The sequence below is a fragment of the Crotalus tigris genome, unplaced genomic scaffold (assembly GCF_016545835.1).
Source record: "Crotalus tigris isolate CLP2741 ecotype Arizona unplaced genomic scaffold, ASM1654583v1 scf7180000017666.379230911805:20528666, whole genome shotgun sequence".
NCBI classification, from domain to species: domain Eukaryota; kingdom Metazoa; phylum Chordata; class Lepidosauria; order Squamata; family Viperidae; genus Crotalus; species Crotalus tigris.
In genome coordinates, this window is record NW_024096552.1 from 3905528 (window position 1) to 3932635 (window position 27108).

Genomic DNA, 27108 nt, shown 5'->3' on the forward strand with positions numbered 1-27108 from the left:
CAACACTGATATTCTTGGATTCTTGAAGAGGTCAAAAATATTTCTCATCTCTTAATCTTATTTGGAGGTTCTTTGATTCCTCAAAGGCTTTAATTAATACCTACCCATTTTGGATAGCCAAGATATCTTTTCCTTCCCACTGACTTCCAGCTATTTCCCTTTTTTTTCTTTATTTGAAAACTGACCTCCTTGTTTCCTTGAGTTGTATATACTTTATTTTTTCATCTCAAAACTCTGTTCTTGTTATTCTCTCCCATGTTTCTTATCTGCTGAGGAAGGAGAAGAGTTTTTACACTTTCCGGAGGAGGTAGAAAAGATTTTGACTGGTGGTATATTTTAAGGCTGCTTCTCATTCTCTGTTGTTCACATTGCTCTTTTTGGCATCCGCTTTCTCTGTAAGATTCATATTAATGGGTTAGCTTCATTATTGTTTAAAAAAATGTCTGCAGAATATGTGAAAGAAGAAAAAAACCTTATATTACCATGAAAACATCAAAATTCTAGTTTAACCTCTAATATTAATGATTCAATTAGCATATAGAAGACTAGTTAGATTCATGTTCAAATACTGAGTCAATCATAAAATTCTATTTTTCGGGGGCTTGGGTAGATAACACATCTACCTTTATCTCTCTCACACACACTAACTCACTCTCCATTACTCTATCTCTAATTTTATGATTAAGTCAAACTCTCATTTCTATTTCTCTGTCTGTCTGTCTGTCTGTCTATATGGAGAGAGAGAGAGAGTAATTATTCTATCTACATTACTCTCTATATCTATATTACTCTACCTCAGTGGTTCCCAACCTTTTCTATACCCCGCACCCCAGAATGCTCCTGATATATTCTTGCACCCCTTACAAATATTTGAAATAATGAATTGTGCATGTACAACATAATTTTGAAACTTATAAAACTAGGTTTTCGCACCCCCTTTAATATTGTCTCGCACTCCCAGAGGGTGCAAGCACCCTTGGTTGGGAACCCCTGCTTTATCTCTATCTCTACCTATCTACGGAGGTATATTGTCTCCATGTAGCAAAAATCAATCACGTAACTGAGTTCCTTATTAAAATAATCAATCCCATGGATTACTACCCTTTCATCTCCTACATATGGGGACCAATGACACAACAATGACTCTGAAAACAATAAGAAGAGACTACGAACAGCTTGGGAAGAAAATTAAAGAATTAGAAGCATAAATGGTGTTTTCATCTATGCTTCCAACAAAAGGCCAACATCCAATGAGGGAGCAGAGTATTTTAGAAATAAACTACTGACTTAAAACTAGTGTTGTCCGCAGGACTTCAGCTTCCTAGACCATAGTTTGCATTTCTTACATGAAGGGCTACTGGCAAGGGATGGAGTAAACCTCACAAAAACTGGAAAGAATATATTTGGAAAACGACTGGCTCATCTTTTCAAAAGGGCTTTAAACTAAAATTGAGGGGGATGATTTTTAGAACCTAATTTTATGTAAAAAGATAACCAATCACATAAGAAGGTAGGGAGTAAAGAGTAAAGACAAAGAAGAAATAAAAAAAGAAAAACAATGAAGTTGAGAGTGATGGAAAGGATGTAAATCCCAGTTACAAAGTAGGAGATATAAGAAACATACCCAAGACCCATAAAGGATTGAAATGCCTATACACTAACGCTCAAAAGTTTAGAAAACAAAAAAGGTGAACTTGAATCATTAGTATACAAAGGCAGATATGACATAGTTGCCATTACTGAAACTTGGTGAGATGAAACTCATGATTGAAAAGATGGAAGGATACAAACTGTTCCAAAAGAAACAGACCAAACAAAAGAGGAGGTGGTGCTCCATTGTATAAAAAAGATCACTACATTTCTATAGAAATACACAAAACCAAGGATGAAAATCCATATGGGGCAATATAAAAGGGGAAAAATTACATTGCTATAGGCCACCCAACCAAACAGAAGAAATAGATAAATTCTTTACTAATCAGTTAACAAATGTATGTAGGAAACATACCACAGTAGGAATGGGAAACTTTAACTTCCCTGATATGAACTGGGAGACAAAATCTGCAGCAAGTGGGAGATCGAACAGATCTTAGCTGACAACTTTGTCATTCAAAAGGAGAGAACTAGAGGAGAAGCTATACTGGGCCTAATTCTTATTAATAGAGAAGAAGTGGTAGAGGGAGTTGAAATTGCCAGAACCTTGGGCGAGAGTGACCATGTCATATTTCAATTCAATATAATGCAAACACAAGCAACAGAATATAATCCAACTAAAGCAAGGGTGTCAAACACACATCACGTGATGTTTCGCAATGTATTGTGATTTCTTTGCCATTGCCAGCAGTGGGGTGGGTGCGGTTTCACTATGATGCATCCGGCCCGTGGGCCAGCAGCTTGACACCCCTGAATTAGAATCTTAAACTTTAAAAGAGCTGATTTTAACAAACTCAGAGACAGCCTAAGAAAAGTACCATGGATCCAAAAGGGGAAAACAACTCAAGAAGCATGGGAAGCTCTGAAAAATATATCCATAAAAGCCCAATCCAGCACAATATCACTGGGGAAAAAAAGAAATCCAAGAAGAAACCAGCATGGCTGCACAAAAATCTTTCTGATAAAGTGAAAGACAAAAAAACCATTAAGACAAAAAAACCCATTAAAAATGGAAAGAGGGACACATAACGAGGGCAGAATATCAGCAGATAGCTCGAATCTGCAAAGGTGATGTCAGGAAAACAAAAGCTCAGAATGAACAAAGACTTGCAACAAAAGTCAAAGATAATAAAAAAGTTTCTTTCAACATATAAATAACAAGAAAAAAGGCTCAGAGGATCTGCGTTTTTGTTGTTGTTGTGGGGGGGACAATTGGGGGACCTGTATGGCTGAATACGAGACATTGTCTGCCATTGTGCCAGGTACCCCGAGTAGGCAATACCTGGAGTGGGGAATTAGGGTACGCAGATCAGTCGCAGATAGTTGGGACTGAAAGTCCTCCTCTGCACAGACAAACAATGGCCGGACAGACAGGATCCTTTGGACCAGAAGATCCTGTAAGGCGGTGACTAAAGGTCACAATAGGAACAGCTAGATAAAAATTATTCCTCCTCACCTCCTCACTTAGGTCCAGACCCAATATAGTCAAATATTTCTCCCCAATCTGTGGCTGTGGCAACAGACCACAATCAGAAAAGGCAGTTCGTCTTTTTTTCCCCCTCTTCCTTCCTCTTGCCACAATGTATTGTAGGTAACCTCCGTCAGGCAATTTGCACAAAGGATTTTTTCTTTATAAGCAAGGGAAACAGTTCCGGATGGTAGGCCCACCCACAAAGGAAAACAGCGGGTTAATCCGCTCGTTTAAAATGGCGAATGGGAGGAAGCCACGCCTCCCAATAGTAGCCGGTGAAAGCCACGAGGCTCAAAGGGAAAAAATGGCGGATCCTAACTGCCGCTCTGAATTCCTTACTATCCTTCCAGCCAGGAAGGAATCGCCAGTTAAATTGCTCTTTCGGCCTTAAAGGGGCTGCGCCTCTCCGCTGAGAAGAACGGCGCCGCGGCTCTGCCCGCCGGTCAGAACGTGATTCCTCGCGCCGCTCAGCTGTTTAATGCCGAGCGGCACCGCGGCTCTGCTGGCCGATGGGGTTGTTACTTCCCGCGCCGCTCAGCTGTTTAGCGCCGAGCGGCGCCTCGGCTCTGTCGGCCGAACGGAATTAAATCAATCAAGCAGCAATCAGCTGTTTGGTGAGCCGGAGAAATGGCGAGCGATCCGGTGGTCGCCCCGAGCCCCCCTGGCTAGCCGCGCTGAGGATACTCTCACCACTCCGACGATCCTGAATGGGTGTCCAGTAATGGCTCCAAGTCAGCTGCCAGTGATCCTTGCTTGCCAAATTAGAATGTGGAAGAGGAGATTTTGTCTTTTTGGGGTGAAATTCTTTCTTTTTCTAAGAGCTGATTCTCGCACTTTTACCAGGCTTCGAGACTGAGTCAAAACTGGGGTCACGCCCACAGGAAGGGTGTGGCCAAAGTTTTTACCCAGTCTGCCGGGCAGGAAGGCTGTCATAGAACCCATCCATTGCCATCCTGCTGGAGAAAAAATTACATTGCTATAGGCCACCCAACCAAACAGAAGAAATAGATGAACTCTTTACTAATCAGTTAACAAATGTATGTAGGAAACATACCACAGTAGTAATGGGAAACTTTAACTTCCCTGATATGAACCGGGAGACAAAATCTGCAGCAAGTGGGAGATCGAAAAGATCTCAGCTGACAACTTTGTCATTCAAAAGGAGAGAACTAGAGGAAAAGCTATACTGGGCCTAATTCTTACAAATAGAGAAGAAGTGGTAGAGGGAGTTGAAATTGCCAGAACCTTGGGCGAGAGTGACCATGTCATATTTAAATTCAATATAATGCAAACACAAGCAATAGAATATAATCCAACTAAGGCAAGGGTGTCAAACTCACATCACGTGATGTTTCGCAAGGTATTGTGACTTTTTTACCATTGCCGGCAGTGGGATGGGTGCGGTTTCACTATGATGCATCCGGCTCGTGGGCCAGCAGCTTGACACCTCTGAATTAGAGTCTTAAACTTTAAAAGAGCTGATTTTAACAAACTCAGAGACAGCCTAAGAAAAATACCATGGATGAAAATCCAAAAGGGGAAAACAACTCAAGAAGCATGGGAAGCTCTGAAAAATATGATCATAAAAGCCCAGTCCAACACAATACCACTGAAAAAGAAGAAATCCAAGAAGAAATGGTTACACAAAAATCTTTCTGATAAAGTGAAAGACAAAAAGGATAAGTACAAAAAAATGGAAAGAGAGATACATAACTAAGGCAGAATATCAGCAGATAGCTCGAATCTGCAAAGGTGAAGTCAGGAAAGCAAATGCTCAGAATGAACAAAGACTTGCAACAAAAGTCAAAGATAATAAAAAAAGTTTCTTTCAACATAAATAACAAGAAAAAAGTCAAGGAAACAGTTGGTCCACTAAAGAAAGAAAATGTCAAGGAAGTAACAGGCAGTAGAGCAGTGGTTCTCAACCTTTCGAATGCCGTGACCCCATAATACACTTCCCCATGTTGTGGTGACCCCCAACCACTTATACATCACCAGGTGCCAGGGGCGTGGCCAAAGAAAAGGGGGAAAAATGGTGGACAGCCTTGTTTGGCGACCCCCGTGAAATGGTTGTTCAACTCCAAATGGGGTCCCGACCCACAGGTTGAGAACCACTGCAGTAGAGAGAAAAGCAAGCTGCTTAACTCCATCTTTGCATCAGTCTTCATGCAAAATGAAATTATAACCCAACCTATAACTGTAAGACAGACTAGAAATAAAAACTAAAATAAGCAAGAAAATGATAAGAGAACACCTATCTGATCTTGATAAATATAAATCACTGGGACCTGATGGATTACATCCCAGAGTTCTGAAGCAGCTGGCAGATATTATTTCAAAATCATTGTACCATATATTTAAAATATCCTGGAACACTGGGTAGTGCAAATGGGTGTGGAGCCTTCTTGGAACTGATGAACTCCCTCTCCGTTGAGCCCTCAAAATTGAATAGCCCTCTCTCAACAGAAACGGAGGAATACCACATCATCTATCTTCAGTCTATTACAGTCATTTCAGCAGTTCCAAGAAGGCTCCACACCCATTTGAACTACCCAGGTGACCCTGGGGACACAGAAAAATCTACAACTGGCCTCAATGACTCTCTAAAAGAATGCAAATGACCAGCTGTCTGCAAGGAATATAAATCCTTCCATTCCCCACCATCCAGTGAGAGCTGAACAAGCTTCTTGGACAAGCAAAACGTTTTCAAAGAAAAAAAAAAGTCCTGTTGCCTTTTGAACAAGCACCTTTGGAATTACAAACCAATTAGAAAAACATCAATATCTGGGAAGATACTGGATAAAAATAATCAAAAACTAGTAGCCAGCACAGGTTTGTTAAAAAAAGTTCATGCCAAACCAGTCTTATTTCATTCTTTGACAGAGTGACTAAATTAATAGACCAGCAAAATGTTGCAGACATAGCATACTTAGACTTCAGCAAGGCATTCAACAAAGTAGACCACAACCTACTACTTGGTAAACTAGAAAACTGTGGGAAAGCACAGGGATACAGCACTCAGGACCTAAGACTGGGCTGATGATTCACTTTCCAACATTACACCTATCCTAAGCACACAGCCAAAACAGCACAGGAGTGGCGTAGGAATAACTATGTGAATCTCCCAGAGTGGCCCAGCCAGAGCTCTGACTTGAATATCTCTGGAGGGACCTGGCAATGGCTGTCTACTGATGGTTGCCTAAGCTTGAAAGAATTTGCAAGGAAGAATGGCAGAAAATCCCCCAGGTGTGTAAAGCTTGCCACGCCATATCCCCAAAAAACTTGACACTGTCATTGCTGCCAAAGGTGCTTCAACAGGACACTGAATGAAAAGTATGAATATTTACGTCAAAGTGATATTTCAGTTTTTAAATAAATTTACAGACATTTCTAAAATTCTGTTTTCACTGGGTCCTCATGGGGGTACTGACTGTAGACTAATGAAAAAAAAAGTGAATTTCAACAACTAGAATCAGGCTGCAGCATAACAAATTTGACAAAAGTGAAAACTTTCTGAATGCACTGCATATGTGTGCCTATTGACACAGAAATCCACACCTAAGAATTCATTTATGCAAACAATTATGTGTATTTCAGTGTGCAAAATGCCCCCAAAGTGCATTTTGCCCATGAAACTCCTCGCTTGTCAGGAATACAACCTGTCAATAAAATCACAACGAATGAAGTGTTACGTGAAGGCTGAGGGAGATGGGCCGTTACAAAATATGAAATAGAAATAAATATATATTTTAAAAAAACCTCCCAAATCTCCCAGCAGAAAATCACAGGCAGCAGTTTTAAATCGTGCAGCCAGAGGAATAAAATTTAGGGAGAGAAGGAACGTGCAGCAGCAGCCGATATCTTTCAGCCTCGTCCCGTTGCTGTTTCCACACCGCGGAGGAAACCAAACAGCCCGACTTGCTCCCGGCTTCTCCTCCGACCTGCCCTCCACTCACCTCCCAGGAGCCGCTTCGACCCTCGAAACAGGGGAAGACGCTCCGCCGACGCCATCTTCCTCCCGTGGCTGAGCCGGAAAAGGAAGTTCCTTTCTTCTCCGCCTCCTCTCCTCCACATCCTCTCTAGTAATACAATGCTCTATCGTTTCAGTTCGTTCCAGCTCAGCCTTTCTCCCTCCGGTACGAAATTAGCACTAACGATGCCGGCTGCTTTTATTCTCGGCTTCCTAGGCACGCGTGTTCCCGATTTGTAGAGCGCCATCTAGCGACATAAGGCTGAAAATCGCGCTCGTCCTGTCTCTACCCTCAAGCGTTGGCAAGATGTTTTTATTGATTCCGGGTTTATCTACCATCAAGTCGTATTTCTCTGCCAACGAACGCATCAATTGGTTTTCTCCCTGAGGATCTCTCCCAAACCTTTTCTTTCAGGTCTCCCAAGAGTGCAGTCATTGTCCCTCTTGCTGCAACTAAACCAAAGGAAAGTAGAAATCATGTAAGGGAGAAATGATGGACAACAGCCAACCAGAAGGCGCATTTTCCTTTGGGGCTGGTGACGATGGTTCCAGCCAGTTTTTCATTTCCTTGGGGGGTGCAAGATAACTCCTCGAAACCTGCCTCGGAAAACGATTGAAGCTGTAAGAGTGAAGCTTCACCCTCCTTGGCTTCATAAGAGTAGCAGGTGCTGCGCCCTAAAACTTCCTGAAGTATTTCTGTGTGAGTCCGTATGTAGTTGTCAGCTTCATCCTATTTAGGGGTCTTCTAATTTGGCCCTTTTATGACTTGTGGACTTCAACTCCCAGAATTCCTCAGCCAGGCGTGCTGGGAGTTGAAATCCTCAAGTCATAAAAGGGCCAAGTTTGAAGACCCCTGATCCTACTAATAGAATGAATGAAACACGGGAGCAACCATAAAACAATGGCCTCACCAGAGGAAGATTTAAGGTTTTGAATGGCCCAGCTAGAGGCGGGACTTGAATCCAATTGAAAATCTTGGGGTGACCCTCACAACCTGACAGATTTGGAGCAATTTGCTAGGAAGATTGGGCAAACATTCCCAAGGCAAGAATGCCAGGCTCCTATCTCAAAAGCCTGCATGCTGTGATAAAAGAATTAATTTAAGGGTGCGCATCTTTATGAAACCATGTTATTGTAAGTTTATTATTGTTATTTTCCCTCATAAAATATTTGTTTTTCGATTGAACTGTACACCTTTTAAGTCATATTAAAGGTGAAAAAATTCTGAGGTGATTTGTCTTGGTCTGATTTACTTACATTCCAAAAACCTGGCATTTTACGAGAAGTGTGGAGATATTCTCTGTGCCCTGTATATCTGGGGATAAGATGATATACTGCAGATGCAAATTTGTGTACAGAGAGAAATTTACATGCCTACGAATGTAAATTTGTAAAATACCCATGTTTATTTTAGCCTGAAAAAATGTCCCAAAATTGTTATTGAGTTAATTTTAGAGATGTTGGGGGCTTTAACTGATGAAATGATACCTAAAGTCTCTGCAAGATTGAAGCACCAGTTTTGCCCGTGGAAGCCCTCAGCTCCAAATAAGGGCAGAAAATAATATCGACAATCCTTATGGCGACATTTCCATTCAATGTAGATGTTGGTCATCACCTTTAAAAGCAATTTATTTGAGTAATAGCTATTAGACTTATATACCACATCTCAGAGCTTTAAAGCACTCTCGGTTTAGTGTCAGCATATGGCCCCCCCAAAATGGTCACATGATCAAAATTCGGATGCTTGGCAAGAGGGGGGATTTGCACATGGGTCACTCATGTCTTTGTCACCACCTATTTGGATCACTACACTGGGCCACCCAGAACCTTCAACTGCTCCAGAATGCAGCAGTACAGACACCAATGAAGCCCCCTAGGTTGGCCATTTAAAATCTCTGTGGTGTGAGATGCAATGGATTCATTTCTTTAAGGTGCAATTCAACATGCTGGTCACCTTTAAAGCTACTTCTTTATTATAGCAATAGCACTTAGAATCATATACCACCCCAAAGTGTTTTATAGCCCTCTCGGTTTACAGAGTCACCATATTGTTCCCAACAATCTGGGTTCTCATTTTACTGAACTCAGAAGGATGGAAGGCTGAGTCAACCTTAAACCCCTTCAGGATTGAATTCCAGAGTCAGCTGGCAATACTGCCTTCTAACCACTGAAACACCAGGACACCTGTCATTATTGTTTTAAATATTGCCATTGAATAAGAGCTGGGAAGTGAGCCTTTTCCATTGCCCTATGAGACACTCTTCCCCCTGAAGTATGGAAGGCCTTTATCCTCCTAGTCTTCCATAAACCAAAGCAGATCTAGCTTTTCCCCTAAGCCAGTGATGGCCAAGCTTTTAGAGACCTAGTGGCCAAAAACCACCCCGCCTCCTCATCCACCCCCGCTCTGCACCCAGCCCACCTGCATGGCCACCCACCGGCTCCATAGCCCACCACAGCAGATTGTCCAGGTAGCCCAGCAGTGCCATGGTGGCCTAGCCCTCTGTCCATGCCCTACAGCATCATCTGTGTCTGACAGGGTGCAAGGGCAGAGTCTTGTCCTCGCTGCCTGGCTGCCATGCCCTTGGCTGTGCTGCTCTACGCGGACTGCACTTGGGGGCAAGGCTCCTCCAGGGAGCTGCTGGTGAGGAGGGGGCCATGGGGGAGGCGGGGCTGGGGCAACGGTCCACGTGCCCAAAGAGAGGGCTCCGAGTGCCACCTCTAGCACGCGTGCCACAGCTTCGTGGGCCATCATTGCCCTAAGCATTGGGATAAGAAGAGGTGCCTGCACATCAGAAGCTTGAATTGGAACCAGGTTTTTCTTTAATGCATTTGGGTTTAATATGTTTTTTAAGTTATTGATTAGGACCCAGCCAGTTTGTTAATATGGATGGTTAAATAAATATTTTAAATAAATTGGAGGAACCCCACTGAGGCTGCCCATCTGCAATTCACTTGAGGCACCAAAGGTCTACGCATTTCTTTAATTATCAAATTTATAGGCCGCTAACCCTGAGGTTAACTTCTCCAATTTAACTCCTTGCAAGGAGAAAGTTTTCCAGTTTGGACCAAGAATGTCAGGAGGCATGAATGTAGCTACTAAGACCAGGAGGCCTGGTTAACTTGAACAAAATTCGAACAAAAGCAAGAATTACCTTTTTCGGATGCCCAGACATCAAAATTCAATCAACCATGTCAGAAGAGACCTGTATTTGCAGCTTAAGTACATGTTAAATGTGGAGGCTTTGCATTTCACTGTTTGCAAGGTAGTCAGTTTATTGTTTTCTGTATTCAGGTTTTATTGCTGTAAACCATGTGGAATCACCTTGAGCTGGACTGCTATATATATTTAATAAATAAAAATGCATAAAAATATTTATATCCTGCTTTATTATATATACAAGTACTTCATGTCAGCACATACCTAATAGAGAGTTAAGCTCCTTTTCTTTGGCTTAGCACAGCAATTCCCCTCAACTCCGTGAAAGGAAACAACTGCACTGGGCCAGAGAAAGGAAGCCCAGATCTCCTCCCTCATTTTTGATACTAAGACATGTTTGATTAAAAAGAATAAGGCAAAAAATTAAATGCTTAGTTTCTCAGCTCATCTTTCAATGAGTGACGAGAAATGAAGTTCAAGATACCTCTACAGAGATCAAATTTCACCTCATGTGGAATTTCTTGTGTTTGATAAGGGAGGAATTCCGTGTGAAACATTTTCCGCAATCTGGGCATTTGAATGGTTTCTCCCCTGTGTGTAACCTTACATGATTGATAAGGCTAGGCTTACTACTGAAATCTTTCCCACAATCCGGACACTCATACAGCTTCTCTCCTGTGTGAGTCCTCCGGTGCATCACCAAACTGGAATTCCTTATGAAACTTTTCCCACACTCAAGACACTCATATGGTTTCTCTCCTGTGTGAGTCCTCTGGTGTATTACAAGGCAGGTATTTTGAATGAAACTTTTCCCACAAAACAGACACTTATGTGGTTTGTCTCTTGTGTGAGTCCTCTGGTGTTTCACCAGGTACGAATTCCGAATGAAACTTTTTCCACAAAACAGACACTCATATGGTTTTTCTCCTGTGTGAGTTCTCTGGTGTTTCACCAGGTAGGAATTTTGACTGAAATGTTCCCCACAATCTGAACACTGATATGGTTTTTCTCCTGTGTGAGTTCTCTGGTGTATCACCAGGTTGGAATTCTTGCTAAAACGCTTGCCACAATCTGGACACTCATATGGTTTCTCTCCTGTGTGGGTCCTCTGGTGTATCACCAGATTGCCATACTGACTGAAATGTTTGCCACAATCTGGACACTCATATGGTTTTTCTCCTGTGTGGGTCCTCTGGTGTATCACCAGATTGCCATACTGATTGAAATTTTTCCCACAATCCGGACACTCATACAGTTTCACTCCTGTGTGAGTCTTGTGGTGTCTCACCAAGTAGGAATTCTGACTAAAACTTTTGCCACAATCTGGACACTCATATGGTTTTTCTCCTGTGTGGGTCCTCTGGTGTATCACCAGGTTGGAATTCTTACTGAAACGTTTCCCACAATACAGACACTCATATGGTTTCTCTCCCGTGTGAATACTCTGATGGTTCACCAGGTTAGCATTCTGCTGGAAACTTTTCCCACAAATTGGACACTCATATGGTTTTTCTCCAGTGTGAGATCTCTGGTGTATCACCAGGTTGGAATTCTTACTGAAACGTTTCCCACAATCTGGACACTGATATGGTTTCTCTCCTGTGTGAGTCCTCTGGTGTATTACCAGGGAAGAATCCCATTTGTAACTTTTCCCACAATCTGAACATTCATATGGTTTTTCTTCTCTGTGAGTTCTTTGGTGACTCAGTAGATTGCCATTCTGACTGAAACATTTCCCACAATCCGGACACTCATACGGTTTCTCTCCTGTGTGAGTCCTCTGGTGTACGATCAAGTTGTAATTATTACTGAAGCCTTTGCCACAATCAAGACATTGAAAGAGTTTCTCCTCAGTGTGAGTCGTCATATCTCTCACCAAATTGGAATTCCAGCTGAAACTTTTCCTACAATCAAGACACTCATATAGTTTTTCTCCTGTGTGACTTTGGTGTATCACCAGCTTGGAATTCTAAGTGAAACTTTTCCTAAAGTCTGGACACTTATGGTTTCTATCCATTGTGAGTCCTGTGTATCACCAGATTTGTGTGCAGGCTAAATCTTTTGTCGTATTGGAAGCTTCTCTCCAGAATCAGTCCTTCCATGAATCATGAAAAAGTTGTTCTGAGTAAAGTTTTGCCGCTCTCCAAACATTCCTATGACTTTTCATAGGGTGGATCCACTCGCGCATATTCAGCCGTGATCTGCAATCTGTATTTTTCCCACAATAGGCACTCTGTGGGGTTTTTCCAACTCTGATAATCTTGGATTCTTGAGGAGGCCAAAAATATTTCTGATCTCTTAGTTTTATTTGGAGGTTCTTTGATTCCTCAAAGGCTTTAATTAATACCTTCCCATTTTGGATATCCAAGGTATCTTTTCCTTCCCACTGACTTCCAGCTATTTTCCATTTTTCTTTCTTTATTTGAAAACTGACCTCCTTGACTTCTCATGTAATGTATCCTTGGGTTCTATACACTTTATTTTTTCATCTCAAAACTCTGTTCTTGTTATTCTCTCCCTTGTTTCTCATCTGCTGAGGAAGGAGAAGTGGTTTTACACTTTCCGGAGGAAGTGGAAAAGATTTTGATTGGTGGTATATTTTAAGGCTGCTTCTCATTCTCTGTTGTTCACATTGCTCTTTTTGGCATCCGCTTTCTCTGTAAGATTCATATTAATGGGTTAGTTTCATTATTGTTTAAAAAAATGGCTGCAGAATATGTGAAAGGAAGAAAAAAACCCTTATATTACCATGAAAACATCAAAATTCTAGTTTAACCTCTAATATTAATGATTCATTTAGCATATAGAAGACTAGTTAGATTCATGTTCAAATATTGAGTCAATCATAAAAATCTATTTGGGGGGGGCTTGGGTAGATAACACATATCTATCTTTATCTCTCTCACACACACTAACTCACTCTCTATTACTCTATCTCTAATTTTATGATTGAGTCTATCTCTCATTTCTATTTCTCTGTCTGCCTGTCTATCTATATGGAGAGAGAGAGAATAATTCTATCTACATTACTCTCTATATCTATATTACTCTATCTCAGTGGTTCCCAACCTTTTCTATACCCCGCACCCCAGAATGCTTCTAATATATTCTTGCACCCCTTACAAATGTTTGAAATAATGAATTGTGCATGTACAGCATAATTTTGAAACTTCTAAAACCAGGTTTTCGCACCCCCTGGAATATTGTCTCCCATTCCCAGAGGGTGCAAGCACCCTTGGTTGGGAACCCCTGTTTTATCTCTATCTCTACCTATCTACGGAGGTATATTGTCTCCATGTAGCAAAAATCAATCACGTAACTGAGTTCCTTATTAAAATAATCAATCCCATGGATTACTACCCTTTCTTCTCTTACATATGGGGACCAATGACACAACAATGAATCTGAAAACAATAAGAAGAGATTACGAACAGCTTGGGAAGAAAATTAAAGAATTAGGAGCATAAGTGGTGTTTTCATCTATGCTTCCAACAAAAGGCCAACATCCAATGAGGGAGCAGAGTATTTTAGAAATGAACTACTGACTTAAAACTAGTGTTGTCCACAGGACTTCAGCTTCCTAGACCATAGTTTGCATTTCTTACATGAAGGGCTACTGGCAAGGGATGGAGTAAACCTCACAAAAACTGGAAAGAATATATATGGAAAACGACTAGCTCATCTTTTTAAAAGGGCTTTAAACTAAAATTGAGGGGGGGGTGACTTTTAGAACCTAATTTTATGTAAAAAGATAACCAATCACATAAGAAGGTAGGGAGTAAAGAGTAAAGACAAAGAAGAAATAAAAAAAGAAAAACATAATGAAGTTGAGAGTGATGGAAAGGATGTAAATCTCAGTTATATAGTAGGAGATATAAGAAGCATACCCAAGACCCATAAAGGACTGAAATGCCTATACACTAACACTCAAAAGTTTAGAAAACAAAAAAGGTGAACTTGAAGCATTAGTACACAAAGGCAGATATGACATAGTTGCCATTACTGAAACTTGGTGGGATGAAACTCATGATTGGAAAGATGGAAGGGTACAAACTGTTCCAAAAGAAACAGACCAAACAAAAGAGGAGGTGTTGCTGCATTATATCAGTGGTTCTCAACCTGTGGGTCAGGACCCTATTTGGGGTCGAATGACCATTTCATGGGGGTCGCCAAACAACGCAGTCTGCCATTTTTTCCCCCTTTTCCTTAGCTGTGCTATTCCCTTTTATTCTATTGGCTTTTGAAAGCCAATAGAATAGACTCTCTTGAATAGAGTCTAATTCTATTGGCTTTCAAAAGCCAACAGGAATTGTCCAGGCTGTCTCGCCCTGCTGAGCCCGCCAAAAGTCCCATTCTGCAAATGGTGCTGCACCAGTTGAGTAGTCCTCGACTTACGACCGGTTGGGGGTTGCGGCATTAAAAAGGTTGAGAACCACTGCATTATATAAAGAAGATCACTACATTTCTATAGAAATACACAAAACCAAGGATGAAAATCCATATGGGGCAATATAAAAGGGAAAAAAATTACATTGCTATAGGCCACCCAACAAAACAGAAGAAATAGATGAACTCTTTACTAATCAGTTAACAAATGTATGTAGGAAACATACCACAGTAGTAATGGGAAACTTTTAACTTCCCTGATATGAACTCGGAGACAAAATCTGCAGCAAGTGGGAGATCGAACAGATCTCAGCTGACAACTTTGTCATTCAAAAGGAGAGAACTAGAGGAGAAGCTATACTGGGCCTAATTCCTACTAATAGAGAAGAAGTGGTAGAGGGAGTTGAAATTGCCAGAACCTTGGGCGAGAGTGACCATGTCATATTTAAATTCAATATAATGCAAACATAAGCAATAGAATATAATCCAACTAAAGCAGGGGTGTCAGACTCACGTCACGTGATGTTTCGCAAGGTATTGTGACTTTTTTGCCATTGCCGGCAGTGGGGTGGGTGCGGTTTCACTATGATGCATCCGGTCCGTGGACCAGCAGCTCGACACCTCTGAATTAGAGTCTTAAACTTTAAAAGAGCTGATTTTAACAAACTCAGAGACAGCCTAAGAAAAATACCATGGATGAAAATCCAAAAGGGGAAAACAACTCAAGAAGCATGGGAAGCTCTGAAAAATATGATCATAAAAGCCCAGTCCACCACAATATCACTGAAAAAGAAGAAATCCAAGAAGAAATGGTTGCACAAAAATCTTTCTGATAAAGTGAAAGACAAAAAGGATAAGTACAAAAAAATGGAAAGAGGGATACATAACTAAGGCAGAATATCAGCAGGTAGCTCGAATCTGCAAAGGTGAAGTTAGGAAAGCAAATGCTCAGAATGAACAAAGAGTTGCAACGAAAGTCAAAGATAATAATAAAAAAGTTTCTTTCAACATATAAATAACAAGAAAAAAGTCAAGGAAAAAGGGCATTGTCTTACCTGAACGCTTTTTCTCAGCAGTATGGTGTAGAATCCACTGATTGGGTAATCTAAGCCTTCTTGCTCAGACTAAGACAAAAAAAACTTTGCCACGCCTCCTTCTGGGTGTGCCTTCCCCAGTTTTGTCGAGGCGAAGCATCCAGGCGCAAGGCTCCAAACAAAAATAAAAGACACATGCCTAGACTAATGACAACAGGGTGGGTGTGGATTCTACACCATCCTGCTGAGAAAAAGTGTTCAGGTAAGACAACGCCCTTTTCTCCAGCAGGATGGGTGTAGAATCCACTGATTGGAACATACCAAAGCCGCTCATGTCCCTGTAGGGAGGGAAGTCTAGGCTAGTGTCCCTTGGGAAGTAACTACCTGCTGTAGGACTCGCCTACCAAAGGCAGCCTCCGCCGCTGCAAATTGATCTATCCTATAATGTTTAATGAAGGAAGAGGGAGAGGACCATGTCGCTGCCCTACAAATCTCGAGTGATGCCTGGGTAGACCAGGCTGCTGAGGCTGCCGCACTGCGCGTAGAGTGAGCCGTGATGTGTGAAGGGACTGGAAGGGACTGAGAAATGTAAGCCCTGGAAATACAAGCCCTAATCCACCGACCAATAGTGAAAGAAGAGAACTTCCTACCCATTGCAGCAGGCTAAAAAGACATGAATAAGGCCTCTGACTTCCTGAAGGCCGAGGTTCATTTAATGTAATGGTGCAAAGCTCTGCGCACGTCCAACGTATGCCACCGTCTTTCCAGATGATGTGACGGGTTAGGACAGAAGTTAGGAAGGACTAGGTCCTGGGAACGATAGAAACCTGTATTGACCTTTGGAATGAATGCGGGATCCAACCTAAGGACCACTCTGTCCTCATGGAATGTGCATAGGTCCTCCCTGACCGACAAAACGGCCAATTCTGAAATTCTCCTGGCCGACGTAATGGCCACTAGGAAGGCCACCTTCAAGGTAAGAAATTGAAGGGAATAAGTGCTCAGAGGTTCAAATGGAGGAGAAGTTAATGCCTGCAACACCTTGGAAAGGTCCCAGGATGGATAACGATGAATCGTTGGTGGCCCGGAGTTGGCTGCGCCCTTGAGAAAGGCACTAACTGCTGGATGTTGAGATAGGGAAACTTGGTTGTCACAGGTGAGAACCGTCGACAAGGCTGCTATCTGCCTGCGTATAGTGTTGGTTGACAGACCTCTATTTAACCCTTCAAGTAAATAATCTAATATGTCTGGGATGGTGGCAGTAAGCGGCAAGAGCCGCTTCTTGGTACACCAAGAACAGAAGTTTCTCCAAGGGTGTTGTAGATCCTATTGGTCAAGGGATGCCGTGAGGCCTGGATCATTGAGATAACCCCGGAGGAGAAGGATTGTCTAGTTAGACTCTCCCGCTCAAGTGCCAAGCGGCTAGTTGGAGCCTCTGTGGATGGTTGGAGGTTCCCCTGGCTGAGAGCTACTCGGTCCGGGGGGATCCTCCACGGGGGCGAAAGCGACAGATCCACCAGGTCGGCAAACCACGGGCATCTTGGCCAGTATGGAGCAACTAAGATTAGCTCCGCCTGTTCGTGAAGAAGCTTGCAAATAGTCGCCTGTAGTAATGGCAGAGGAGGGAAGGCATAAAGTACGCCCTCTGACCATCTGCTCCGGAGGGCATCTGTTCCCTCCGCCCCTCTTGCCGGGAATCTGGAAAAGAACCTGGGGAGCTGTGTGTTGCTCGATGAGGCAAAAAGATCTAGGATGGGATAGCCAAACCTGTGTGATATTTCCCTGAACAGGGTTGAATCCAGTTTCCACTCTGAGTGATCCACTGTGGCTCTGCTCAGGGAATCTGCCTGTTGATTTGCCTCTCCCGAGATGTGTTCCGCTCTGTTTGATCTTAGAGTGGCCTCTGCCCAAAAGCCTATGGCCAGAGCTTCCTGCATGAGTGACCAAGAGTGGGTCCCCCCTTGTTTGTTTACGTGAGCCTTGGCCGCAATGTTGTCTGTCACGATCAACACGTTTCCCTGACACAAGGGGGGAGAACCTTTGGAGAGCCAAGTGGATGGCCCTGAGCTCCAACCAATTTATGTTGTGAGCCAGGTCTGACCTGGACCACTGACCTTGGGCTAGGTGGTGCTGAAGATGTGCTCCCCAACCGAACAGACTGGCGTCTGTGGTCAGGGTGATCCTGGGCGGTTCCTTGAAGAGGGTGCCCTTGTTCAAGGCGGACGAAGTCCACCACAGAAGTGAAGACAGGGTGTGATGGGGAACTCTGACTTTCCTGTTGGAGGCACTGGTGTTGCGTCTCTGAAAGGGAAGGAGGAACCATTGGAGGTTCCTGGAGTGAAGCCTGGCCCACGGAACGATGCCCATGCAAGAGACCATCTTCCCCAGGAGTTGGGATAGTTGTACCAGTGGTACCCTTTTTTCCCTTCGGATCTGCTGGGCCAGCTTTCGAATGCTGACCTGCCGCTCCTGAGAGAGATAGACCATGCATAGACTCAAATCTATCAATGCTCCCAGATGGAGCAGACGTCTTGTGGGTGTCGTGTGACTCTTTTTGAAGTTCACGGAGAACCCGTGATCCTGAAGTGTTTGAATTGTGATTGCCAGGTCCGACTGGGCTGATTGGAAGGATCTGGACTGTATCAGTATGTCGTCCAGGTAGCACTGTACGCGCACAGGCCTCATCCTTAGATGAGCCGACAGCACTGCCAAGATCTTTGTGAAAACCCTCGGAGCTGAAGAGAGACCGAAGGGGAGGGCCCGATACCGGTAGTGCCTCTGCGCGTAGCAGAACCGCAGGAACCTGCGGTGTTCCTGGAGGATCGGAATATGGAGGTAAGCCTCTGTCAGGTCGATGGAGGAAAGGAAATCCCCCTTCCTGATGCTTGCCAAGATGGACTTTAGGGTCTGCATCTTGAACCTCCTGAAAGTTAGGAAGTAATTTAGACCTTTCAGGTCCAGTATCGCCCTCCAGCCCGAGGCCTTGGGAACTACGAACAGGATGGAGTAGAGCCCCTCTCCTATCTGGTCCTGAGGTACCCTTTCTATGGCCCTGATGTCTAGTAAGTGTGCGATGGCTCTCGTGACTAGTTGTGCTTTTGACGTATTGTTTGAAACCGGGCACTGTATGAAACGATCTGGGGGAGAAGATCGAAACTCTAGGGAGAGACCCTGTCTTATGGTCTCCCTGACCCAAGCATCTGTGGCTGTGCCCTCCGAGATGTCGTAGAACAGTTCCAGTCGTCCCCCAATGGGGTAGTCCTCCTTGGTGTCACTTGGACCGCCTGTATGGACGATTGCCCGATCCCCTGAAGGGACGTTTGGTCTGGGACTGACCTCCGGCTCCGCTAATCTGGCGGTCCTACTCTTCCTGTCTGGAAGAGTAGGATCGTGAGCCTCTGGGCCAATCCCAGGATTGCCCTGCCCGAAAGGGCTGTCTCCACTCCCAGGTACCACTGGGATGAAATGGTGGCCTGCGGTAGTCCTGTTGAGGCAGTCTATCTGATTTTTTGGAGGGATGGGCCATCACTTTTTGCTTGTCCTTGCCTTCAATGATATGAGGCTCTAGGACTGGGCCGAAGAGGTGGGTGCCACTGTATTTGGATGTTGCTAGGCGCCACTTTGCCTTTAAGTCAGTGCGCCATTGCTTCAACCAGAGCAACCTATGGGACGCCACTGAGGCAGCAATAGATCTGGCCAAACATCTGGCCGAGTGTAAGGATGCATCTGCAATGTACTCGGATGCTGCAACAATCTTGCCTATTGATTGGTGCGCCCTGACCTGATCCGGCGGAATGAGCGACTGGAGCTCCTGCAGCCACATTATCGCTGAACGTGCAAAGAAGGAGGATGAAGTTGCCGACCTTATGGCCCAAGCCGAAGATTGATGAGCTCTGCGAAGAGAGAACTCGAACTTTTTGTCCTCCACCTTCAAGAATTCAGCCATGTCCCCAGGAATGGCGGTATTGGAGAACAGAGATGTCAGGGGAGTGTCCACAGTTGGAACTTCTAGGAGAGAAGCAAAGGAAGAAGCGACATTATAAAGTTTCCTGTCCAAACTGCTCGGGAAAGGAGTGGTAGCAAGGGATGACCACTGCTTTTCCAACGTAGTCCTGAAGACTAATGGACACAGAATCTGTGGGTCTTCCTTGACTTTTTCCGCAAACAGGGGGTTGGCCTCCTGATTAGTGAAGGTAGAGATGGTGACTCCTCCTGGGCCGAGGTAAGTTTTACCGTGGCAATGGCCTTTAGGAGGAGAGACCGAAAAATGGCCGGATCAAAGAGACCCGAAGATGTCACCTGCTCAGGAGTTGGGTCCTCATCCTCAGACAAGGGAGTGTCTGCTACTCCCAGTTCCATTGATCCCTCCTCTCCTAATTGCGAGGATGTCTCTGAGACATCAGAGCTGGGCCTAGTGTCTCGTTCCACCTGAGGTGGGGGAATGGATGTGGGAGAAGGATGTGACTGTAACTGGCTACTCCCAGTGGATGACATAAACTGCTTGAATGCGTGGTGCATGAAAGCCTGGAATTGACTCTGGGACCACATTTCCCCTTGGTCCTTGGAGCTGGCCCCAACCTCCGTTGAGGCACGCCTGCTCTCAGGTGTTTGATGTGACGATGAGGAAGAGGAGTAAGGAAGACCAACCTGCTCAGTTTCCCCCTGAGGAGACCAAGACCTTGGGGCATCCTGTGAGGATTGAAATTGGGGCTCTGACGAAGGGATGTCCAGTGGGGCGGGGAAAACCAATTCAGCCCCACTGGACCTGAGCCTTTGTGCCTTGGAGAATTCTCTCTCCAGTGCTAAGTGTCTCCTTGAGGCCTCTCGCTAGGTTGTTTTGGAGGTTTCTTTTGTGGACAAATGTTTGGTTTTAGCTTTCTTCTTCCCCCACACTTCCAATTCCTCTGATCTGCACTTTGTTTGTGCGGGGGGGACACTGGTCTGAGTTGCCTGGGGCGAGGAGCTGGACAGTTGTACCTAGAAATGGGGGGAACCCAACACGCAGATCAAACAGTCAGAGATGGAAAACCGATCCTCGCTCTGAACAAATAGCAATGGCAAGAGCAGCCAGACAGTGTTCTAATACTGCCTGCACAGGCCCTGTGACTAAAGGTCACTGACTGACTGAGAAACAGGTGGTCAAGAAAAATATCTCTTCGCTCTTCTTTCCTAGGTCTTAAGACCAGATATCAATACCTTGGCCTGCTTAAATGCAGACAAGGCCCACACCTGGGGTAGCCCCCACAAGTTTCACCGCAGCCACTGTGGGTATAAAGAAATATTTTCCCCCCTGAATGGGTCTGCTCACAGACCAAGGCACTCAGGCAACAACTATGAATCTGCAATAATGCAGGTAATAACTGCTGATGATGCTGTAATAATTCAAGTAGGCCTCCAAAATGGCGTCCGCCACGTGGGCCGTTCAGAATAGCAGCCGCGCTAAGACCATGCGGTCAAAATGGCGGCCGCAAAAACTTTAAGGCCTTCTGAGAAGCAATGAGGGAAAATCTTGGAGTTCTTTAAGGGAGAATCAATTGCCGCAACAGGGAAAACGAAATAGCCTAAATTCCTAATTCCCCCCCAGTCCCCAAGCACTTGCGATTCGTAGCGCAGCCTCCGCTGCGATCCGGATGAGGCTGCAGTCAGGAAAACGCTCCCTCGAAGCCTCGACGTGAACGAAGCGCTCCGGAGATCTCCACGCCGAAAAGCCGATCTCCGCTGCCCAGCTGATCGGCGGGATTGCGAAAATGGATTCAGATCGTCGGAATGGGAGCTCCCCTCCGAACGAAGCCTGCAGCCTCCCACTTCAGAGCCCCAAAAGGCTGCAGAAGAGCAAGGACAGAGTCCTTATCCTCCCCAACACAATCTCAATCGATTTTTGAATTTGCAAAGTAAAAGCCGAATTAGTCCAATTGATTGATCAAATTTAAATATAAATCTAGCCAATCTTGATCTGATTAAATCCAAAAAAGAACAAAAAAGGAATCTAGCCTAGCTAGGGAGCCTTCAATAAAGCATCTTGCTGAGCTCGAGACTAAGACAAAACTGGGGAAGGCACACCCAGAAGGAGGCGTGTCAAAGTTTTTTTGTCTTTGTCTAAGCAGGAAGCTCAGTGGATTCTACACCCATCCTGCTGGAGAACAGTTGGTCCACTAAAGACAGAAAATGACAAGGAAGTAACAGGCAGTAGACAGAAAAGCGAGCTGCTTTACTCCATCTTTGCATCAGTCTTCATGCAAAATGAAATTATACCCCACCTACAAAAAACATAACTGTAAGACAGACTAGAAATAAAAACTAAAATAAGCAAGAAAATGGTAAGAGAACACCTGTGTCATCTTGATAAATATAAATCACTGGGACCTGATGGATTACATCCTAGAGTTCTGAAGGAGCTGGCAGATATTATTTCACAAAAATTGTACCATATATTTAAAATATCCTGGAACACTGGGTAGTGCAAATGGGTGTAGAGCCTTCTTGGAACTGATGAACTCCCTCTCCATTGAGCCCTCAAAATTGAATAGCCCTCTCTCAACAGAGAGGGAGGAAAACCACATCATCTATCTTCAGTCTACAATACAGTCATTTCAGCAGTTCCAAGAGGGCTCCACACCCATTTGCACTACCCAGGTGACCCTGAAGACACAGATAAATCTCCAACTGGCCTCAATGACTCTCTAAAAGAATGCAAATGACCAGCTGTCTGCAAGGAATATAAATCCTTCCATTCCCCACCATCCAGTGAGAGCTGAAGAAGCTTCTTGGACAAGCAAAGCGTCTTCAAAGAAAAACAAGAAAGTCCTGTTGCCTTTTGAACAAGCACCTTTGGAACTACAGACCAATCAGCAAAACATCAATACCTGGGAAGATACTGGATAAAAATAATCAAAAACTAGTAGCCAGCACAGGTTTGTTAAAAAAAGATCATGCCAAACCACTCTTATTTCATTCTTTGACAGAGTGACTAAATTAATAGACCAGCGAAATGTTGTGGATATAGCATACTTAGACTTCAGCAAGGCATTCAACAAAGTAGACCACAATCTACTTTTTGGTAAACTAGAAAACTAGCACAGGGATATCCTCAATGAAAATCTGTTTCACAGCACTCAGGACCTAAGACTGGGCTGATGATTCACTTTCCAACATTACACCGATCCTAAGCACACAGCCAAAACAACACAGGAGTGGCATAGGAACAACTCTGTGAATCTCCCTTACTTGAACCCTATTGAATATCTCTGGAGGGACCTGGCAATGGCTGTCTACTGATGGTCACCTAAGCTTGAAAGAATTTGCAAGGAAGAATGGCAGAAAGTCCCCCAGGTGTGTAAAGCTTGCCACGCCATATCCCAAAAAAACTTGACACTGTCATTGCTGCCAAAGGTGCTTCAACAAGACACTGAATGAAAAGTACGAATATTTATGTCAATGTGATATTTCAGTTTTAAAATAAATTTACAGACATTTCTAAAATTCTGTTTTCACTGGGTCCTCATGGGGGTACTGACTGTAGACTAATGAAAAAAAGTGAATTTCAACAACTAGAATCAGGCTGCAGCATAACAAATTTGACAAAAGTGAAAACTTTCTGAATGCACTGCATATGTGTGCCTATTGACACAGAAATCCACACCTAAGAATTCATTTATGCAAACAATTATGTGTATTTCAGTGTGCAAAATGCCCCCAAAGTGCATTTTGCCCATGAAACTCCTCGCTTGTCAAGAATACAACCTGTCAATAAAATCACAACGAATGAAGTGTTACGTAAAGGCTGAGGGAGATGGGCCGTTACAAAATATGAAATAGAAATAAATATATTTTTTAGAAAAACCTCCCAAATCTCCCAGCAGAAAATCACAGGCAGCAGTTTTAAATCGTGCAGCCGCAGAGGAATAAAATTTAGGGAGGGAAGGAACCTGCAGCAGCAGCCGATATCTTTCAGCCTCATCCCTTTGCTGTTTCCACACCGCGGAGGAAACCAAACAGCCCGACTTGCTCCCGGCTTCTCCTCCGACCTGCCCTCCACTCACCTCCCAGGAGCCGCTTCGACCCTCGAAACAGGGGAAGAGGCTGAGGGAGATGGGCCGTTACAAAATATGAAATAGAAATATATTTTTTAAAAAAATCTCCCAAATCTCCCAGCAGAAAATCACAGGCAGCAGTTTTAAATCGTGCAGCCAGAGGAATAAAATTTAGGGAGGGAAGGAACATGCAGCAGCAGCCGATATCTTTCAGCCTCGTCCCGTTGCTGTTTCCAGACCGTGGAGGAAACCAAACAGCCCGACTTGCTCCCGGCTTCTCCTCCGACCTGCCCTCCACTCACCTCCCAGGAGCCGCTTCGACCCTCGAAACAGGGGAAGAGGCTCCGCCGACGCCATCTTCCTCCCGTGGCTGAGCCGGAAAAGGAAGTTCCTTTCTTCTCCGCCTCCTCTCCTCCACATCCTCTCTAGTAATACAATACTCTATCGTTTCAGTTCGTTCCAGCTCAGCCTTTCTCCCTCCGGTACGAAATTAGCACCAACGATGCCGCTGCTGTATTCTCGGCTTCCTAGGCACGCGTGTTCCCGATTTGTAGAGCGCCATCTAGCGACATAAGGCTGAAAATCACGCTCGTCCTATCTCTACCCTCAAGCGTTGGCAAGATGTTTTTATTGATTCCGGGTTTATCTACCATCAAGTCGTATTCCTCTCTCACCGAACGCATCGATAGGTTTTCTCCCTGAGGATCTCTCCCAAACCTTTTCTTTCAGGTCTCCCAAGAGTGCAGACGTTGTCCCTCTTGCTGCAACTAAACCAAAGGAAAGTAGAAATCATGTAAGGGAGAAATGATGGACAACAGCCAACCAGAAGGCGCATTTTCCTTTGGGGCTGGTGACGATGGTTCCAGCCAGTTTTTCATTTCCTTGGGGGGTGCAAGATAACTCCTCGAAACCTGCCTCGGCAAATGATTGAAGCTGTAAGAGTGAAGCTTCACCCTCCTTGGCTTCATAAGCTTAGCAGGTGCTGCGCCCTAAAACTTCCTGAAGTATTTCTGTCTACGTCCATATATACTTGTCAGCTTCATCCTATTCAGGGGTCTTCAAACTTGGCCCTTTTATGACTTGTGGACTTCAACTCCCAGAATTCCTCAGCCAGGCGTGCTGGGAGTTGAAATCCTCAAGTCATAAAAGGGCCAAGTTTGAAGACCCCTGATCCTATTAATAGAATGAATGAAACACGGAAGCAACCGGGAAGCGCCCACTGGCATTGCCTCTGAACCCCATCTAGATAGGAGGTAGATATGATCTTCCTGTCTGTATTATTGGGGAGTTTAAATCTTGCTAGGCAGCGGAATTGCTCAGAGCAGCCCTCCCAATTCCCAGCCTTCCTACCTTTCAGCCTTATTATTCCCAAGCAGCTTGAGCAAAAACACTTGGAGGAAATCAGTTTTCAGGAAGCTGGTCCAAAGATTTCTGCCTTTTTTTGCAAGAGTAGTTTTAGGGGATATTGAAAGCTCTCTAAATGCTACAATTTTATGAATCTTCTTGAGCCAGAGCATACTTCCATATCAATAAAACAATGGCCTCACCAGAGGAAGATTTAAGTTTTGGAATGGCCCAGCTAGAGGCGGGACTTGAATCCAATTGAAAATCTTGGGGTGACCCTCACAACCTGACAGATATGGAGCAATTTGCTAGGAAGAGTGGGCAAACATTCCCAAGGCAAGAATGTGCCAGGCTCCTATCTCAAAAGCCTGCATGCTGTGATAAAAGAATTAATTTAAGGGTGCGCATCTTTATGAAACCATGCTATTGTAAGTTTATTATTGTTATTTTCACTCATAAAATATTTGTTTTTCAATTGAACTGCACAACTTTTAAGTTATATTAAAGGTGAAAAAATTCTGAGGTGATTTGTCTTGGTCTGATTTACTTACATCCCAAAAACCCGGCATTTTACATGAAGTGTGGAGATGTTCTCTATGCTCTGTATATCTGGGGATAAGATGATATACTGCAGATGCAAATTTGTGTACAGAGAGAAATCTACATGCCTACGAATGTAAATATGTAAAATACCCATGTGTATTTTAGCCTGAAAAAATGTCCCCCAATTGTTATTGTCAAACCTTCTGAGGTAATTTTAGAGATGTGGGGGCTTTAACTGATGAAATGATACCTAAAGTCTCTGCAAGATTGAAGCACCAGTTTTGCCCGTGGAAGCCCTCAGCTCCAAATAAGGGCAGAAAATAATATCGACAATCCCTCTGGGGACATTTCCATTCAATGCAGGTGTTGGTCATCACCTTAAAAAGCAATTTATTTTAGCAATAGCTATTAGACTTATATACCACACCTCAGAACTTTAAAGCACTCTGTTTACAATGTCAATATATGGCCCTCCCAATAATGGTCACATGATCAAAATTCGGATGCTTGGCAAGAGGGGGGATTTGCACATGGGTCACTCATGTCTTTCTCACCACCTATTTGGATCACTACACTGGGCCATCCAGAACCTTCAACTGCTCCAGAATGCAGCAGCACAGACAGCAATGAAGGCCCCTGGGTTGGCCATTTAAAATCTCTGTGGTGTGAGATGCAATGGATTCATTTCTTTAAGGTGCAATTCAACATGCTGGTCATCACCTTTAAAGCTACTTCTTTATTATAGCAATAGCACTTAGAATCATATACCACCCCAAAGTGTTTTATAGCCCTCTAGGTTTAGAGAGTCACCATATTGTTCCCAACAATCTGGGTTCTCATTTTACTGAACTCAGAAGGATGGAAGGCTAAGTCAACCGTGAACACCTTCAGGATTGAATTCCAGGCTATAGGCAGAGTCAACTGGCAATACTGCCTTCTAACCACTGAAACCACAGGGCACCTGTCATTATTGCCCCATCTTTATTATTTTTGTATCTATCTGTTCTACCAGGTCAAATAGGGTAGGCACGCTCCTAGCCCCTTTTTTAAAATATTGCCATTGAATAAGAGCTGGGAAGTGAGCCTTTTCCATTGCCCTATGAGACACTCTTCTCCCTGAAGTATGGAAGGCCTTTATCCTCCTAGTCTTCCGTAAACCAAAGCAGATCTAGCCTTTCCCCTAAGCCAGTGATGGTCAACCTTTTAGAGACCTAGTGCCCAAAAACCGCCCCGCCTCCTCATCCACCCCTGCTCTGCACCCAGCCTACCCGCATAGCCACCCACCAGTTCCATAGCCCATCATCTGTGTCTGACAGGGCGCAAGGGCAGAGTCTTGTCCCCGCTGCCTGGCTGCCATGCCCTTGGCTGTGCTGCTCTACGCGGACTGCACTCGGGGGCAAGGCTCCTCCAGGGATCTGCTGCTGAGGAGGGGGCCATGGGGGAGGTGGAGCTGGGGCAACCGTGCACGTGCTGAAAGAGAGGGCTCCGAGTGCCACCTCTAGCATGCGTGCCATAGGTTC

General features: G+C 44.2%; 1 protein-coding gene across 1 annotated transcript in view; it reads right to left on the reverse strand.

The window, feature by feature from the left end:
- The window catches only part of LOC120305124 (zinc finger protein 208-like), a 28409-nt gene extending 4203 nt beyond the window's left edge, over nt 1–24206 (reverse strand). The window contains exons 1-2 of the mRNA XM_039336540.1: nt 24004–24206; nt 10807–12908 (exon numbers count right to left, since the gene is read on the reverse strand). Of these exons, the coding sequence (XP_039192474.1) occupies nt 10807–12118 (1312 nt within the window). The 5' untranslated portion in view covers nt 12119–12908; nt 24004–24206. The remainder of the gene's footprint in view (nt 1–10806; nt 12909–24003) is intronic.
- Nucleotides 24207–27108: the final 2902 nt, after the last annotated feature.